Genomic DNA, 17,697 nt, shown 5'->3' with positions numbered 1-17,697 from the left:
TATAATAATGTTAAGTATACTTTTAGGAGGAAGGCTATTATATTGGAGGCTCTAAATCAATTAATTTAGATTAAAAGTTAAGACTGGAAAGTTAGGTATAAATTAGATTCTGGGTGACTTTGAATGCAAAACTCAGAAGTTTAAATTTAATTCAATAAGCATGACATATGACATGATTAGATAAGAAGAGTTGGGTTGGGGTGTCTGTATATAAGGAGACCAGTTGTCTGCTGTCATGTTGTGTTGAGGGACAAACCTGAGGTTTCAAAGATGCAGATGGTCATGGAAAGGAGGAGACAGATGCTGGTTGTTCTAGAGGCAGAAGTAACAAAATGTGATTTCCAATCAAATAGGAAAAGAGAAGTCTGAGACAAATGCAATGGGAAGCTGTGTTCTGCCGTACAGGCCTTGCTGGGCGGGTCTGGTTTAATGTACGCACACGTCGGGGCACGGCGGAGGATCTTTTGAGAGGTGAGAGCCCTGACATATTTCTTCATTCTGATGCACATCTTCTTCACATTTTGTATTTCTGAAATTAGGATGCTCTTAACCATCTATGGCAGGGGTCTCAAACTCGTGGCCCGTGGGCCGCGAGTTTGAGACCCCTGATCTATGGGTACATTTAACATGGAAGTTTTTTTTGAAAAGTGGTGGTTAGTAAATTAACGGTACATGTTGCAGTTGATGGCAGCTTATCATCAAATACCTCAAGTATAAAATGTGTATTATTACTGTATTAGGTTTTCCTTTCAAACTGACAATTATTTTATACTCATAACAATTAAGCCAAACAATCCAGTAAACATAAATTACTTTTAAATGTTAAAAACACAGAAAATGTTATTTATCAAATACCTACATTGCCTAAAGTAAAGAATCACTGGGTGAATAAATCAACTACCAGAGCTTCAGGCAGATTTTGATCATATTCATCAAATGCTTACTGAGCAGCTTTTATGAGAAAGTCACTCTTTTAAGTGCTGGAGGGATACAAAGACGGATGACAAAGAGTTCCGTGTTGGGGTGAGAGTGAGGGAGGTGAGTTCACAATTTATTAAGGGGGAAAAGACAGGTACATATAATTTTAACAAGGCAAAATGTGATTGATCATAACAGAAAGCCCCAAGATGTGAATTGGATGCTCTGGGGAGATGGTGCTCATATCTGCTTGGAGGTATTAAGCAAAGCTTCATTAATGATGTAGTGTGTAAGTTGGGCCGGGAGAATGGGTAGGATTTCTACAGGTAGAGGTAGAATAGGAAAATCCAAGTGAACAATGTGTTGTGGACGGAAGTGAAAGGCTGGAAAGGACCACTGGTAGTCAGGACACATGGGTAGCTGTAAAGCAAACAATAACTAACAATAATAATGGTCACAGGAAGCATTTATTGAGCAATTACTATGTGCTGAGTACTGTTTGGTTTTACTTGATGATATTGGTGATAAGTAGTATAACTGGTCCCGTTTTATGACTAAAAATGACAATGAAGCACAGATTAGTTAATTCACCTGATCAAGGACTTAAGAGCTAAAGCTGAACCAGCTTGCCTTACCCGTTTCTACAGTGTTCATGCAAGGGTGCGCACACACGGATGTGCAGCTGCGAAAGACGAGTTGGACAGAGGTCAGGGGAGGTGTGCTGAGCCATGCATAAAAGTCTGAAATTCATTCTGTAGCTGATATGATGGCATTCTCTGGATTTGGAACATGATGGCACCACCCTTTTGGCATCTATAATCGAGTTAGATCATAAGGTCTTCAGAAATATAGTACCAGCGCCATGTAGGTTGTGTGTCAAATTATAGCCTCCTACAGGGAAATTTTAAAACCCTTAAATTCTTATAAGACTTCACATTCTTAAAGATTTTTAAAAATTTTCCTATGTTGTTTATTTTGACTCTCACAATATATGACATTTCTCCATGCATTGGATTTTATGGAGAAATGTACCCCAAATTGGCACTGACTTCGCCAAAGCCCTGGTGCTCCTGGGTGGTAGAGCTATGAAGGAAATAAGACCTGGAGGCTAGACCTTCGCTCCTGTCTCTCATTCAATCCTCTTTTACTGGTTTTATCTCAACCCCTCTTGACAATCAGGACTGTAAGTGGACAAAGATGTAGTCATTGATAGGCTTGCTCAACACTGGGAATCCGTACTCGTAAGCAGAATTTTCACCTGACAGAGCAGTGGACCATTTTCTGGCTGACACTGGCAGGGCCACATGGTCAAGTGCTTGCCTAGGGAGGTAGTGGCCTCTGTCCTTTTCTGTTGGTGAGGAGGGAGAAGCCCTAGCCTACTGCTGCTGCTGGCAACTCAGTGTCCAGACTTCATGGCAATTTACTCAGGCTTCTGGTTTGGGAACAAGGTCAGTTGTCAAACCATCTAGGTTAAATCATTCATTTCACAAGTTTTTGACACACCACCTCTCCACGACTCCCCCGTTTATTAGTAAATGGAATGTTCAGAGTGCTGGATAAAGAGAAAGTATCACTGACTCTGAATTCAGCACCATTTTTTGTCATATATTTGCACACAGAATTTTAACACTTGTTACTTTGGACCTGCCACTGCATTTTGAGTCAACATGCAGACCAAAGAGGTTAAGATTGACAGCACATTTCACTTTTACCTTTGTCATAATATCTCTAAGTGGAAGGATGAAGGGATATTGTCACACTTCTGAAGGCAGCTGTAACAAATTACCACAAATTTGGTATCTTAAGACAACAGAATTTTTTTCCCCTTAATGTTCTAGAGACTAGAAGTGTGATGTCAAGGTGTCAGCAGGGCCCCAGTTCCTCTCAGACTCTAGGTAGAATTGTTCCTTGCATCTCCACAGCTTTTAGTGGGGACCACTGATCTTTGGTGTTTCCTGTTTTGCAACTGCAAAGCTTACAATCCAAAATTGGCCTCTGTCATCACATTGTGTTATTCCTGTGTACCTGTATTTTTTTTTTTTTTTTTTTTTAGTGAGAGGAGGGGAGGCAGAGACAGACTCCCACAGGCGCCTAGACTGGGATCTACCCAGCAAGCCCATTAGTGGGCAGTGCTCTGCCCATCTGGGGACCTTGCTCTATTGCAACCATAGCCATTTTTTTAGCACCTGAGGCAGAGGCCATGGAGCCATCCTCAATGCCCAGAGCCAACTGGTTCTAATCGAGCCATGGATGCAGAAAGGGAGGAGACGAGAGGGGGGGAAGGGGAAGAGAAAGAGGGAGAGAAGCAAGAGGGGTAGGGGTGAAAAAGCAGATGGGTATTTTTCCTGTGTTCCTTGACTAGGATTCCAACCCGGTATATCCACACGCAGGGCCAATGCTCTACCACTTAGTCAACCAGCCAGGGTCCTGTGCACCTGTCTTTAATGTAGCACTTTCCTCTTCTTGTAAGGATACCAATCATGATTTTGAATTAGGGCTCACCCTAAGACCTTAAATTGATTACTTCTGCAAAGACTATTTCTAAGTAAGATCAGACTTAAAGGTACCAATGATTAGGACTCCAATATACTTGTGGAGAGACACAATTTAAGCCTTAACAGATAGAAACTAGTAATTGGCACTATTTCTTTTATTATGGTTTACTCTATATAGATCATGTCACTTTATCTAGATAGTAAATGTCTTAGGGATATGAGGAAGGTCAGTGTGACCAGGACGTGGTATGCTATGAGGTCATAGGATCTACTAGAACATTCAAGACCTCAGGGAATAGGCTAAGTAAGGAGTTTGGGTTTTATTCAAAGGCCAGGGTAAGTCACCTAGATCTCACGTGGATGTTTTGTTGTTCCAAGTATTAACACAAAATTCCAGTTCCAAACTGGTTTCTTGCTTTCTAAGAAGTTGCTTTCTAAAGCCCTGAAGCTCTTCCTAATTCTGTGAGGTGGCCCTACCCAGACCAATTGAGCAAGTTAAGTAACAGCTGATCACTGAGGGTGATGCAGGGGGTTAACTAAGGGAAGTAGGAAGAACACTGCCACTTGTTTATCTTAAAGTTTGATGAAAGACTTGAATTTTGAAATGGAATTGTGTTTGTGTGGTGGGAGAGGGCATGGGTAATGGGTGACTAATGAAAAAGAGTTAGGAAGTTAAGAAATAACATTTTAGAAACTGTGAATTTTATCTCCATAAAAATTAGTGGCCCATAATTGTGTTACTCTCCTCTACTATAATATTTTGTGGAGACTTCAGTAGTCCTTTTTGGTGAGAATGTTCACTTGGTTAGAAGAAAATGATAAGAAAATATGGAAGAAATAAATAAAAGGATGAAAAAACTGCCATTAAGAAAAGTCTTTGCTATAAACAAACACCAAACATCCAGTAGACAGATGAGTAATTTTCATCAGTAAGCATAAATAGAAGTATGAGGACCTATGAAATCATAAGATATTATTATCAACAAAACATGACTGGCTTCTAAAAATTATCTGTGAGTTATAAGTATTTAAAGTTGATCAAATAATATATAGATGTGTACTTATTATAAAAGGTTCAAACCATATAGGAAACAATTTTTGAAAGTCTTCTTTCACACTCCTCCCCTTTCTTTCACAACTCCTTCTCTAGAAGTCAGCACTATTAAAAGGTTAATAATATGTCGGCCCTGGCCGGTTGGCTCAGCGGTAGAGCATCGGCCTGGTGTGCAGGAGTCCCGGGTTCGATTCCCGGCCAGGGCACACAGGAGAAGCACCCATCTGCTTCTCCACCCCTCCCCCTCTCCTTCCTCTGTCTCTCTCTTCCCCTCCCGCAGCCAAGGCTCCATTGGAGCAAAGTTGGCCCGGGCACTGAGGAAGGCTCTGTGGCCTCTGCCTCAGGTGCTAGAATGGCTCTGGATACAACAGAGCAACGCCCCAGAGGGGCAGAGCATCGCCCCCTGGTGGGCATGCCGGGTGGATCCCGGTCAGGCACATGCGGGAGTCTGTCTGACTACCTCCCTGTTTCCAGCTTCAGAAAAATGAAAAAAAAAAAAAAGGTTAATATGTCTCTGTGTAGACTTTTTAAATGTCTATACATGTTAGTGTACCCGGCAAATGTGATCTTTCTTTAAGAAGAAAGCATAAATGATATCATTATGCATTTTTGTTCATTATGCACTTACAGTTCTTTTTTTTTTTTTTTTTTTTTTTTAAATTCTATACCTCTCATGTGCAATATGAAATAAAACAGTGACAAGTGGTCAGGTTATTGTCGTCACTGTCTTCCTTCTCATTATAATGGAGGCACATTTCAAAATTAAGCATGATATTTGGTGGGTGTTTCTGGCAGGTACATTTTATTATGGTAAAAAAATGTTTTCCTTTTATTCCTAGCTTCCTTAGAATTATTCAAAGCAAAGATGAATCTTGATAGTTTTGGCATATCCTATGTTGAATTTTATTTTTAAATCCAGAAATTTAAGAATTTGTGTTAATATTTTACATTTTAATATTGAACTATCCCTTTATTCCTAAGATACACTCTACTTGGTTGAGAGGCATTATTTCTAATACACTGGTGGACTCAATTTGATATTTAAATTAAGAAGCTTGTATAAGAATTAATAAGTGAAATTGGTTTAATTTCTTCCCTGTTTCCTTCCTTCCTTCCTTCCTCCCTTCCTTCCTTCCTTCCTTCCTTCCTCCCTCCCTCCCTCCCTCCCTCCCTCCCTCCCTCCCTCCCTCCCTCCCTCTCTCCCTTCCTTCCTCCCTCCCTCCCTTCCTTCCTTTCTTTCCATTCTCCAAATCTAGTTGAAATCAGATTAGTTAGCTTCATAGACCACATCTTGTTTTATGCTCTAGGTCACAACTAATATGATACATCTACCGTGAAAATTTGATGTAGCACTAGTAAAATCACGTGGATCTCATGATTTATAAAGGATAGACCTTTGAATACTTCCTAAATTTCTTCTAAAATTTTTGGTATATGCACAAGCTGTACTTCATATTTCTCTTTTTCTATCTCTCACACAGACAACACACACACACACACATACATATATATCACTTATTCATAAATATTTTTCTTGTTCAAATGTTTAAGTTTGAACATATTCCTAAATACTTTATTAATTAAGTAACTTTAAAAGAAAAATAGTTACATTTTTTTTCTGTAAGATCATTGTCCTGAAGCTCAGAATATAAAACTGTTAATTAGTAGTTAACCAATCACATTTCTCTCAGAGCCTTAACTTTTCTCAAAAAAGGCATCTCCATAACATAGAACAGTTCTATTAGAATGCAAATGTACTTCGGTTCAGTTAAACCCTTCCCACCTTTGTCTTAATAAATTCATGAAGAGAGATGCTTTAAAATAATTTTACACAAATCCAGAATTAGGGATCTTTTGATTACTGATTACACTCATTATTTTGTGTTTATGCTTAAAGAGAACTTTTTTTTGTGGCAGAGACAGAGAGAGTCAGAGCGAGGGACAGATAGGGACAGACAGACAAGAAGGGAGAGAGATGAGAAACATCAATTCTTCGTTGTGGTTCCTTAGTTGTCCATTGATTGATTCCTCATATGTGACTTGACCGGGGGGATACAGCAGACCGAGTGACCCCTTGTTCAAGCCAGCAGACCTTGGGCTCAAGCTGGCGATCTCAGGGTCTCGAACCAGGGTTCTCTGCATCCCATTCTGATGCTCTATCCACTGCGCCACTGCCTGGTCAGGCAAGAGAACTTTTAATATTAGGATTTTACCTCTCCAAAAGAAAACCATGTCTGTTGAAACTGGGGGACTTATTAGTGGGGAGATGTTTTTCTATAGAAGTACTAATTAAGTTACTGTCCTTTGTACAATGTTGTTGATTCTATTCTCTCTTCTATAATCCTGTTGTTTTTATTTAATTTTTATTTTGTAACCCAAGGAAACCATATGTTATAAGGAAGAACACAATATAAAGCAATTAAAAGCAAAAATACTATGGCTGAAGTCAGGTCTCAAAATCTCAGAATCTTTCTCTCATGCCTTCTTTCTCCTCCTCCTTGCCCTACTCAGGTGATTCCGAGGGTCTCCTTACATTCTGAGGAGTACAGTTTTAAAATTATTGTAGAGACTGTTTCCTAAAGACTGAAACTTCTCTGCACCATTTTGTAGAGCCCATTGACAAGTCCAAAACAAGGGTCCTTTTAAAAACCTACCCATCTCCAGATTGCCTCCCAGTGGTTCACATATTATTTTATGCCTTCAACATGGACCCTCTTAGAGAGTCATCTCTTTCATGTGCCCACCACACTCGGAGTTCTCTCCCTGAACCTGGAGTTGATTAAAAAACAGAAAAAAAATAGTTAATTTTTTCTCTGATATGTGCACAAAATGAAAGTATCAAGACATTTACTTCTACATTTAAAAGAAGAATTGAAATTATCTTACTAAATGAATTCATGAAAAACTGATCTAGATAATCTATTTAAGGCCCCAGATAAGTTCAGTGGCTTAAATTCTTGGATGATGTTATAATATCATAGTTTTATGATTTGACTGAATTAAACTAATAGTTCAAAAAATTGTTTCCTTGTACTCTTGTTAACAATATAATGCATATGGTTTATTGTTGACTATTTATATTAGGTTTAAAGTTTTGTGTGCATGTGTGCTGTTTTAATTATGCATGTTACAACCTAAACTAATACTTGGTTTGCATCCACTTTGGAATTTCTAATACAGGGACCCCGTGACCTCTGTTTCTTTCATTTCTTTTTTTCTGAGCTGGCTATTTTTCAGAGTCAGCTATGATTGTGGAGTTTTAGTTTACCTTTTTCTGAAAGACTGCACCTCTTTGGGGTATGCTCTAGGAATTCCAATAATCCACACTGAGTAGGGAAGATGGAAACATCATTCACCAGCCTTATCAATCAAAACAAGTGAAAAATAGGACAAAGAAGTTATCATAGTTAGTGGGCTCTCATATATGAGAGTAACCTTACCAAATTAAATTTACCTTATATAAATTCAAACATAAAATCCTCAAATATTATCTATTTGACATTATCCCATATCCTACATTGGGCCAGGTAGCTAAATAAAGACTTTCTGGGCAAATAAGGGTAAAAAGTTAAAATAAACACAATAAGCAAACCAAAAACACAAAACAAAACCCTATAATATCCCAGGAAGCCACATAAAGTCTTCTTGTGCAAATAAAGGCTAATAGCCAAAATAAAATGAACAAAAAAATTCAACAACTGTCTTAAAATCAGAAGGACACAGAGGAATCTTTATATTTTGAGTAACTCCTTACACTCATGTCTATTTTAATCAATAAATGTGTTGGGCTAACGGTAATCCAGAAACTTCAGACATTGGCTGTGACCGTGCTTTGCAAGCATACCTTGGTAAATGACAGCAGAGATTTTCACATGCATTCTGGACTTTAGACTACTCTGTGGTGTATGAAGGTGTCCTTGTTGCATGTATGCACATCTGGTAATGACTAGGGCAGTTCATAGAGAAGTAGAATTATTTTCTTTAAAGTTTATCCTTTTGAAATCATATTACTTGAAACAAAACTCCATAGTAGTACTTTACTTTGATATGCGTGGACTATTTTATCTCTTCCTTTCTAAAACTTGTTATTTTAGCTATGTGGAACCTGGGTTTAGACTTTGTATTACCTTGGACTAGTACTGTAATGACAGACACAGTATACTTACTGGCTTGTAGAGACTTAGGTAACTAAAAAATATGTCAATTATAAAGCAATGTTGACTCGGAAGATTTAACTGTTTTTATAGGTGGCAGATTCTACTTGAGATGAATTTACCTTGACTTCCATTTTAGTTCAAAAACTTTCTAGTTCTTTTATATTCTCCTACTGACCTTCAAAATGATTTTGAAGATCATAGTTGACTTTTTAGACTAGGTGAAATTTCTCTTTTTGATTTTTCTTTGATTCTTCCTTCTACTCACATTCCTTGTTCCTCTTCTGAAACTACTCTCAAACACACGTGTCCCTAACCCCAGCCAAAAAGAGTGTCTGTGATTTTGAGTACTTCTTGATCATGCACTTGGCCCACATACACATGCAGGGACCACTGGCAACATTCTTGTGCCACCTTGGTTTGCTTGCTACCCTCCTGCCATCCTCACTCATCCCCCAGGTCCACTTGCTGATGCTGTAGCAAAGTCCACTAAAAAATATGGCCGATTTTGTGCTCTAAGTGTGCTGGTCTTCCCCTCCCCTTGTTCCTTGTAAAGATGACGGATAATTTTGGCCAGGACAAAGTAGTTAAAGGACAACCAGGAGAATGCTGAATGGTTACAGTCCAAGTGGCACATATAATGTCTTTCTGATGAACATTAATGAGCTATGGTGTACTTTGGGGAAAGTACATTACAAGGACTTTGTGAGAGAACATTATGACCAGACCCTGTAATTCTTGCTTATATGTATTCATGAGAACAGAATGTTCGCACATCCTGGCTTTTACATTGCACTACTGATATTAAATAAGAAAATGGATGGGAAACAAATGGCAGAACTTGGGGAAGTTTTTCTTTCTTCCTTTAAAAAAAAAGGCAGATGGTGTTTTGAACACAACTTGTCATAGAACATGAACGCATAAGAGTTCTGGCTGTTGGAAGGGGGAAAAATAAGTTGATTCTTTTTTAATGGTAAAAAGTAGCTTTAAGTTCTCTCAGGGCTCAAAGAAAAAAAAGCACTGAGAAATGGAAGTGGATAACAAGATAGGGTTTCTGTAGCAAGTACCTCAAACCACAGAAGTCACATGGGTTCTTTCTGCTTTGCTACTTCTGATTACTTGTCAGAGGGTTATACTTTCAGCTTCCACCACCGTGCAAGTCCATTCAACCATGTGCCAGCTGGAGTAATCTTGATACACAATGTCTTTACCAAGGCTCAGGCGGCAGAGCAGCAATGGCAATTTGGTGGACTACTGCGCTGGCCCAGCATATAGCTCTTACTCCTCACTCACAGGCAGCTGTCCCATGGATGATAACAGAAGGATTCAAATGCTGGCTGACACTGTGGCTACTTTGCCTCGGGGACGTAAGCAGGTATGATTGCTATTTTGTAACTTTCAGAGTGCTCATGTTCTCTTGAGAGCAGAGTGATATGTTTGTGGATTTCACACTAAAAATGTTATTTTGATGCTTTAAGAGTATGAGTGAGGAAGGGAGGGGAGGAGCCCACACAGTACTAGTGCACTAGAACAAAAATTTCAGACCATAACAAAACTTTCTTTGGCATGGAAAACTTAAAAGAAGATTGCTATTCTCATTTGAAGAGGTGTTCATGTAAAACAAGAACATCATTAAGCACATCAGACTTGAAGATACTGTATACAGACGTGACCAGTTTGAGAATTCTTGATTTTTTCCCCCTCTCTGTTTGTCCCATTGATTCTTTCTCTCTTAGCCCCACTATCAGTCATAGAGGATCATTTTAGTTCATAATCAAATGGGAGTAGTTTTATTTTTAGGACAAATTTTGTGGACTAAATTATCTTCAGCTTTGAGAAATGGGTATATACTTCAAGCTCTTGAGAAGCTTCTTATTGGATAAGCGAGTGCCAGATTAAACACCAGCTCAGTCACTTCAAAGCTGTGGGATCTTGAGCAAGTCACCTGCCTCTCTAAGATGCAGGTTTCTTTTTTCTAAAGTAAAGATAACAATAGACCCATCCTCACTGCTGCTTAAGTGAGGAGACACGCAGCACTTAACACAAAGACTGAAATGTAATATGTGCTATTATTTTTACTGGTACAGTATTACAAAGTATTTCCCTAGTGAGGAAAAAATATTTGGAAAAATCCTTAATTGAATTTATTGTAGATTTTTTTCTACAAGTTCCAATTTAAAAAATGCAAAACCATAAGATCTCTTCAGTTTTATAACCTGCCATAATGCCCCCAAATACATATCACTTGTACAGAAAATATTCAGACTTGTTGTATTTATTTATTTATTTAGACTCATTTTAAAGCATATGTTTTTGTCCTTAAGTATTGCAAATGCATCATGTGCTCCACATAAGCCCTCTGATTCAGGGCTAGAGAGTCGGAGAATAGCAGGGAGCTATGACCATTTCTCAGGGATGCACATAGCTGACTCCTGGGATTTCTCACAGTGAAGATAAGGACAGCATTTGCCATGTTTGAATCATCAATCTTTTCAATCCAAAAATGCTTTTATAGTGTCTATGAATTTACTACCTGTCTGAAGAGAAAACAACTCTGGGAAGTACCAAAATCTTTATTCAGTTTTCAGATAAAGAGCAGCAGTACAGGGGGTACAAAGATGAGAAGAACACGTTTCCTGCTCTTATCAGGTTTATGATGCAGTAGCAGATTGAAGAGGTGTTATACAAAGTATAACAACATAAATGCTGCAGTCCAAGTATGTGTCTTTGAATACAACCTTGAAGGAGAGATATTCCAGATAGTGGGTATTTCAGAACAAGGTAATAATTAATGCTGAAGCACAGATCTTTGGGCCTTTAGGGAATGTTTAGGTAATGACATACTATTGGGACAGGAGGGTCCACTGTCTGTGTGGGAGGTAAAGGCGAGACCTCAGAGCTGAGCTGCTTTACAAAAACTTGGACACTTCCCTCTGAAGAAGCAAAAATTTGAGCAGCACAGGGAACCTTGAGCAGTAGAGGGATTCAGGAACTTTATTCTAGAAATGCAGTCAGTCAGTAAGTGGATAGAGACTAGTGAGGGAGCAACTTTTTCACTAATTGGAGAAAGAAGAAATAGAAACAATGGAAAGGAGACCCAAAGTCTTAACTGCTAAAATCAAAGAAGAGCAGTGACATCTGGTTTTAAAGCCTGAGTGAAGACAGCATGAACTAAAGAAAAGGCAATCAGTAGGAGGATATTAGAGGAAGATAACTAAAGGGATTTAAGCCTATGAAATGCACAAGTATGTATGTGTGTTTGTGTGTATAATATATATACTTACACATATATTTATACATATCCCAACACCAATTAATTTATTTGTATGTTCTCATCTTTTCTAGGTCTTCCCCCCCCCCCCCTTTCCTTATGTTCTTTCTCATGGTAGACTACTTCTAGTCAAATAGCTTTTTCTTATTGTTGTGAGAATTACTCTAAGGGGAAAAAGAAAAGGCAAAAAGCATCTCTTGTACACAGTACTTCTAATTCTACACAACTATCATCAACGAGATTTGATGCAAGTTCATCCCAACATTTCACAGTTGTCCAGAAGTATGTTCATTTTCTTGAACTGGTTTTTAGAGAACAACATCCCTTTGGCACTGACTCAGTTGCAACAAGATCTTTGTGAGGCCATCACATGAGCAGGTGTTTCTCTGCCCACTGTTATTTTCATCTCTTTCAGCATTGACGTCAACAATTCATACTTCTCGTTATTGTTGGCTTTGGCTTGGTTTCTGGTTTCTGCTGCGCTGTATCTAGTTAGTGTGTAGTTTCAGATTAGTTTTTAGAATCATTTGGGTGTTTACATTCAGAATTACTTTAAAAATAGATTTTTTAAAATGTTTACTTTACTGGTTTTAGAAAGAGGAAGGGAGAGAGAGAGAGAGAGAGAGACAGGAACACTGATCTGTTTCTGTACGTGCCCTGACCAGGGATCGAATAGGCAACCTCTGTGCTGCAGGACAGCGCTCTAACCAACCAGCTAACTGGCCAGGGCTAAAAATAGATGTCTGTGTGTGAATAGAATCTTAATGCCTGTGTTTTTAGGAGGTGACAGACACCCCAGTGCAGCTACTATTTTTGAACACAGTTTTAGAACAAAAATACCTGCAATGGAAAACACTTTAGGAATTTGGAAATAAGGATAGTCTTTAGAAATATTGTAATGCTCAAAGGACTAGGGTTGTTCTTCGAAAACAGTTTTTGCTCAAATGCTGTAGTGAGGCCAGGGCCTGACAGGTGAGAAGCCTGAATATGCATTAGTGGTACCATGACTGAATCTCTTGGCCTGATTATCTTTGAGTTATCAAATTACAGTTGACCCTTGAACAACATGGGGGTTAGGGGTAATAACAGTCAAATATTGGCATATAAATTTTGACTCCCCAAATCTTAATTATTTAATAGCCTACTATTAAATGTTAATATAATAACTATGATAACTATTAATAGCCTATCATTAATTGAAAGCCTTGTTGAGAGCATAAACAGTACATTAACACATACTTTGTTGTGAGCTATATGTATTATATATTGCAATCTTACAATGAAATAAGCTGGAGGATATAAAATCATAAGGAGGAGAAAATATTTATACATTTAAGGTATTTATGGTAAAAATCCCCATATAAGTGAACCTGCGCAGTTCAAACCCATGTTTCACTAAACAGACAATTTCTGGAATGAAAATTTTACTTAAAACTTCATATACAGAATATTGTGCTTAATTATGTAGTGCATTTATTTCTGGGTTGAGTTATTCCCTTAAGAATCTTTCACATCATTTGTGGCCACACACCTGTCTCTTACCAAAACTCTCAAGTATTCCTAACTTTAACAAGGCATTTTGTTCATTTAATGAATCCTTTTAGGTAGAAAACTGTTAATTTTACCACAAAAAAAAAATCTGAAAAGTATTTTCTAATCCATATTGTTGTATGTTGGGAGTCAGGTTCCAACAGTTCATTCTGAAAAAAGAGGTTCACGAGCCCACAGTGAGGCTTCCAGGAAGACGGTTCTCTGGGTTGCTTAAGGGCACACTCCAAGTTAAACATTGAGTTCAGTACCTTTGTTTTGTTGTATCTTAGAACCATCCACGCAGCCCTGCTATCCTAAGAATCCCGATTTAAAAGGGAAAAGAGAGCTATATTCATCAAAGATCTGGGGAGAGTGAGGTAGGGGACTGGAAAGGGATCAAAGCATTTGATTTTGGAACTTTGGAAATAAACAAAAACAAAAAAACCTCACCTACGAATATGCATTTCCACCCCTCCCCTCCCCCAACACTTTCAGGAAATGAGCACACACAAAGTGGGGACCAGGAAGTAACAATCCGTTACTTCACAGCAGAAGTGGCTACAGTATTGACGTCTGAGCTCCCCTGAGCCTGGCGGGCTGTCTGGCTGAGCCGCACATCATTGCTCTTTTGCAAACTGACAGCTCAAGTATTTGGTCTTGGTTTCCCACTAGAAAGGGACATTTGAATTACTGGATAGCAGGAAAAAATTACATCTTAAATATTAATGCCTGATTTTTAGGAGATGTGACTAAAAACAAAAGAAGCGGGATCAGAGACTCAACCTCATGCATCTTGGTATTAGTGGCTAGAGAGGGGTTAAAGAGCTCAGTGTACTCAGTGTTTGCAACTGAATTGCCAAATTGCTAAACCTAGCTTTCTCATATTAGATAATGTGTACTAAAAGGCAGCTGTTGCTGGCATATGCTGTTCATTGCACATCCGTTCCTCGTTCATGAGTTTGGTGCCATCACTACAACCCTGAGAAAAGACTGGGTGGGGAAGGGCAGTCTGGGATCCTAGAACAGGGCTGTAGGGAAAACTGTTTTCCAAAGCGGAAGACATTTGATAAGACCTTAGACACACTTTATTTTTAAAATTTATTGATTTGAGAGACAGAGACAGAAACATCAATCAGGCAGATAATTTGGTGTGTGAGCAAGGTTTGAGAACATTCCTTTCCACATCACCTGATTCTGACAGCCCTGTTTAAAGCAAGTAGTCTTTGTGTCAAGATGTCACATGTATGAGGGAATACGATGGTGCAGAATTTACTTAAGTTGTTTTTTTATTTAAATGTTAGGTCTCATTACTAATCCAGAGTGGAAACTAATTTATAATTCGACTTAGTCTGATTATTTTTGTGTGTCACTGATAACCCAAATCAGTCAGTCCACAGGAATTGAATATCTGCTATGCCTCTCACGTTGTGTGAGGTAAATATTTTTATTTTCTATATATATAGTTAAATAGAAAAAGCATCAGGAGAGAGGTGGGCAGTTTCCTTTTTTTTTTATAGAGATCTTGAACTTGTCTTGCGATTGAAAAGATTTTAGATTTGGTTTATCTAGAATGATTTTTGGTTTAGAAGGCAGGTTGAGGGCAGAGTGGTAGAAATCTTGAGGTTCCCATCAATGCTGTTACTAATCTGACAAATATTGATAGCAAGACTTATATTTTTATGGTTACAGATAACATAATTAGAAGTGACCTACATAAGTACCTTACAATCTGAAATAAGGATAAAAGCCAAGCAGACGCAAATAATAAAAACAGATTAAGAAAATGAAAGTAACAATATAAGGGAAAGATTGAAGATGCTTGGGACTATCAAGTTTATTGCTCTTCTGCACCAGGAGTTAGCATACTACATAACTGAATGGTCCCCACTGTTGTCATTGATACTTCTCAGGACAAAATTAGGCTGAAATAAACCGGGCAAATTGTGGTAGATTTTCCACAGTCATTTCTTATAAGTTGAAAAGCAACTTTAGAGTCTTTTTGGGTCTGAGCCTTCCTCTTGCGTTCTTTAGGATGATATAAATAATTTGAGGTCCGGAACTGACAAGAAAGGACAATGTAACTAATTTATATCAACTTGGTGGGAAGACACCAGCTCTCCATTACATTAATTTCATGTTCCATCAGCCAAATCCTGAACACTGAGACATTCTAGAAAATCTCTCACAACGTTGGCATTTGGTACTGGGTAATTCCAATTCCATATGGTGATGTAGCTTCTCTCCTAACTATTGCCTTAATGAGGATTACTTTTGTGCATTAATTTCTTCTGTGTGTTTTTCTCCTTCCAGTTTTATCCTCTATTCATTTTATTTTTATTTGTTCAGACTGACTATGCATTGATCTCCTGACATTTTAAGTGTTAGGTTGACAACTAGAGACAGAGAGAAAGGAGAGGGAGAAGGGTGGAGAAGCAGATGGGCGCTTCTCCTATGTGCCCTGGCTGGTAATTGAACCTGGAACTTCCACAGGCCAGGCCGATGCTCTACCACTGAGCCAACCGGCCAGGCCATGAGTTTGTTCCTTAGAGATTATTTTAACCTGCTTTAAAAAGTAACACTTTTCAGTAACTATTATAATAAACACAATCATTTCAACAGCATCTTCAGAAACTAAGTTTTGTATGCCATTCTATGGATGTTGGATTGTGGTGTGATTATAAATTGCTCTAGTTAATCTCTCAGAGGCTGTTTTTAATACAGATGAGATATGAAGTTCTTTTGGGAAGCTTTGGAATTTTGCCACATTACATTAAATCTTGCCACAGTGTATTATTATCAGAGCCTCTTTTAATCTTTTCAAACAGAAAGCCAGAACTTCCTTTTGCCTGCTCTCTTTCACTATCACTAAAGAATGGAAATTACCGCCTTTACCCTCTTTGAGCTGGGCCAAAGGCAGTGATAAAGAGCCAAGTCCTTTGTGATTTAGAACATTTACAAATGTATCTTGAGGACCTTTTGATAACCATGTGATTGTTGTATTTTTCAGCTTGCCTTGACGAGATCAAGTTCTTTAGGTGACTTTTCCTGGTCTCAAAGGTAAAGAGATTCATTTATATTTTGGTCTTTCTCCAAGATATAGGAACACAGCTCTTCAGACTTATTGATACAAACACCCCCACACACAAAATTATAATACTACAATTTACATAAGTGTCAGCTATTTTAAATTGTGACAGTTTTAAAAATAAGTATGTAGCAAATGTGATACTTTGATTTTCATGCATTGTTTCTTTTTAAATTATTTAATTTTTTTTTCTTACAGAAAGCTTGTTACTGTGGAAAAGCAAGATAATGGGACATTTGGATTTGAAATTCAGGTGGGTTAATGGAGATAGTGGCACGAGTAGTGTCATGACATTTTCAAAGAAAGAAAGAATGAAGTCTCTCAGGATTAGAGAATGATGGAGACTAATTTTTACTTAAGGTGTGGTTGTTTTGATAGTTGTTAGTGTGTTTGGTACCATCAAGGAAAGAATACATTGAAATGCATAAAATAAAACCCGAGACTTGCTCAACTCCTTGTTCTTAGTTGCTTCAGTCTTCCCGTAATTCTGAGATTGACCTGAAATGCTTGATATCAGCCAAGTCTTAAATAGGAAGGATAATGAAATATTCTTGATAGATGTGCATGCTGTATCTTTGTATCTCTAATGTGCTTGCATAATCATTTTTTATATTGAATGTCATATTTTAAATCTATACTTTGGTATTCAGGAAGTAGTTGATAGCATGTATATTTGTATATATGGACTTCATGTATTCATACATAGTTCCTATTGTATTTTGAAAATATTAAAGATTTGATTCTGTGAGAAATTTGTACTTTTTTATGAATGATGACACTTTATAATTATTTTTTGAAATACTTAAGAACATTGTTCTACTTATATAGTGCCTCATGCTCTAGAAAGTTTTAAAAACACTCTATACAGGTTTCTATGTAATAACTTAAGTATTTCACTTTTTATTTGCTGTTTACTTTTTAATGGCCATATCTGTAAAGATGGTGAGTCAGGTCAAATGAAGTCTAGTCCAATTCAGTGCAGGAGTAGTAGCTTAAGTATTAACCTTTTAAAAAAATTTTTTTCATTACACTTTTGCGCTTCTTTTTCTGCACAATCATATGCTTATTCTGCACATCAACTTTTAGGTCTTTGCTTTAATGCTGCTTTCAGAAAACTTTGGTGACTAAGTTTCTGCCCCACATTTAGAAAGTCAGTGTGTATTTTACGATAAGGAGCAGGAAGCTGCTAA

General features: G+C 37.9%; 1 protein-coding gene across 4 annotated transcripts in view; it reads left to right on the top strand.

Annotated features, from left to right (window-relative positions):
- The window catches only part of CYTIP (cytohesin 1 interacting protein), a 129,708-nt gene that overhangs the window by 94,501 nt on the left and 17,510 nt on the right, over nucleotides 1-17,697 (top strand). The window contains exons 4-6 of one of the 4 annotated variants that reach the window (XM_066345912.1): nucleotides 9,917-9,996; nucleotides 16,430-16,479; nucleotides 16,706-16,760. In XM_066345912.1, the coding sequence (XP_066202009.1) occupies nucleotides 9,917-9,996; nucleotides 16,430-16,479; nucleotides 16,706-16,760 (185 nt within the window). Of the gene's footprint in view, nucleotides 1-9,747; nucleotides 9,997-16,429; nucleotides 16,480-16,705; nucleotides 16,761-17,697 lie in introns of all 4 variants that reach the window. The other 3 variants (XM_066345911.1, XM_066345913.1, XM_066345915.1) reach the window with 3 other exon arrangements.

The sequence above is a fragment of the Saccopteryx leptura genome, chromosome 7, assembly GCF_036850995.1.
Source record: "Saccopteryx leptura isolate mSacLep1 chromosome 7, mSacLep1_pri_phased_curated, whole genome shotgun sequence".
Lineage (NCBI taxonomy): Eukaryota > Metazoa > Chordata > Mammalia > Chiroptera > Emballonuridae > Saccopteryx > Saccopteryx leptura.
This window is presented reverse-complemented; position numbering and strand designations above follow the sequence as displayed.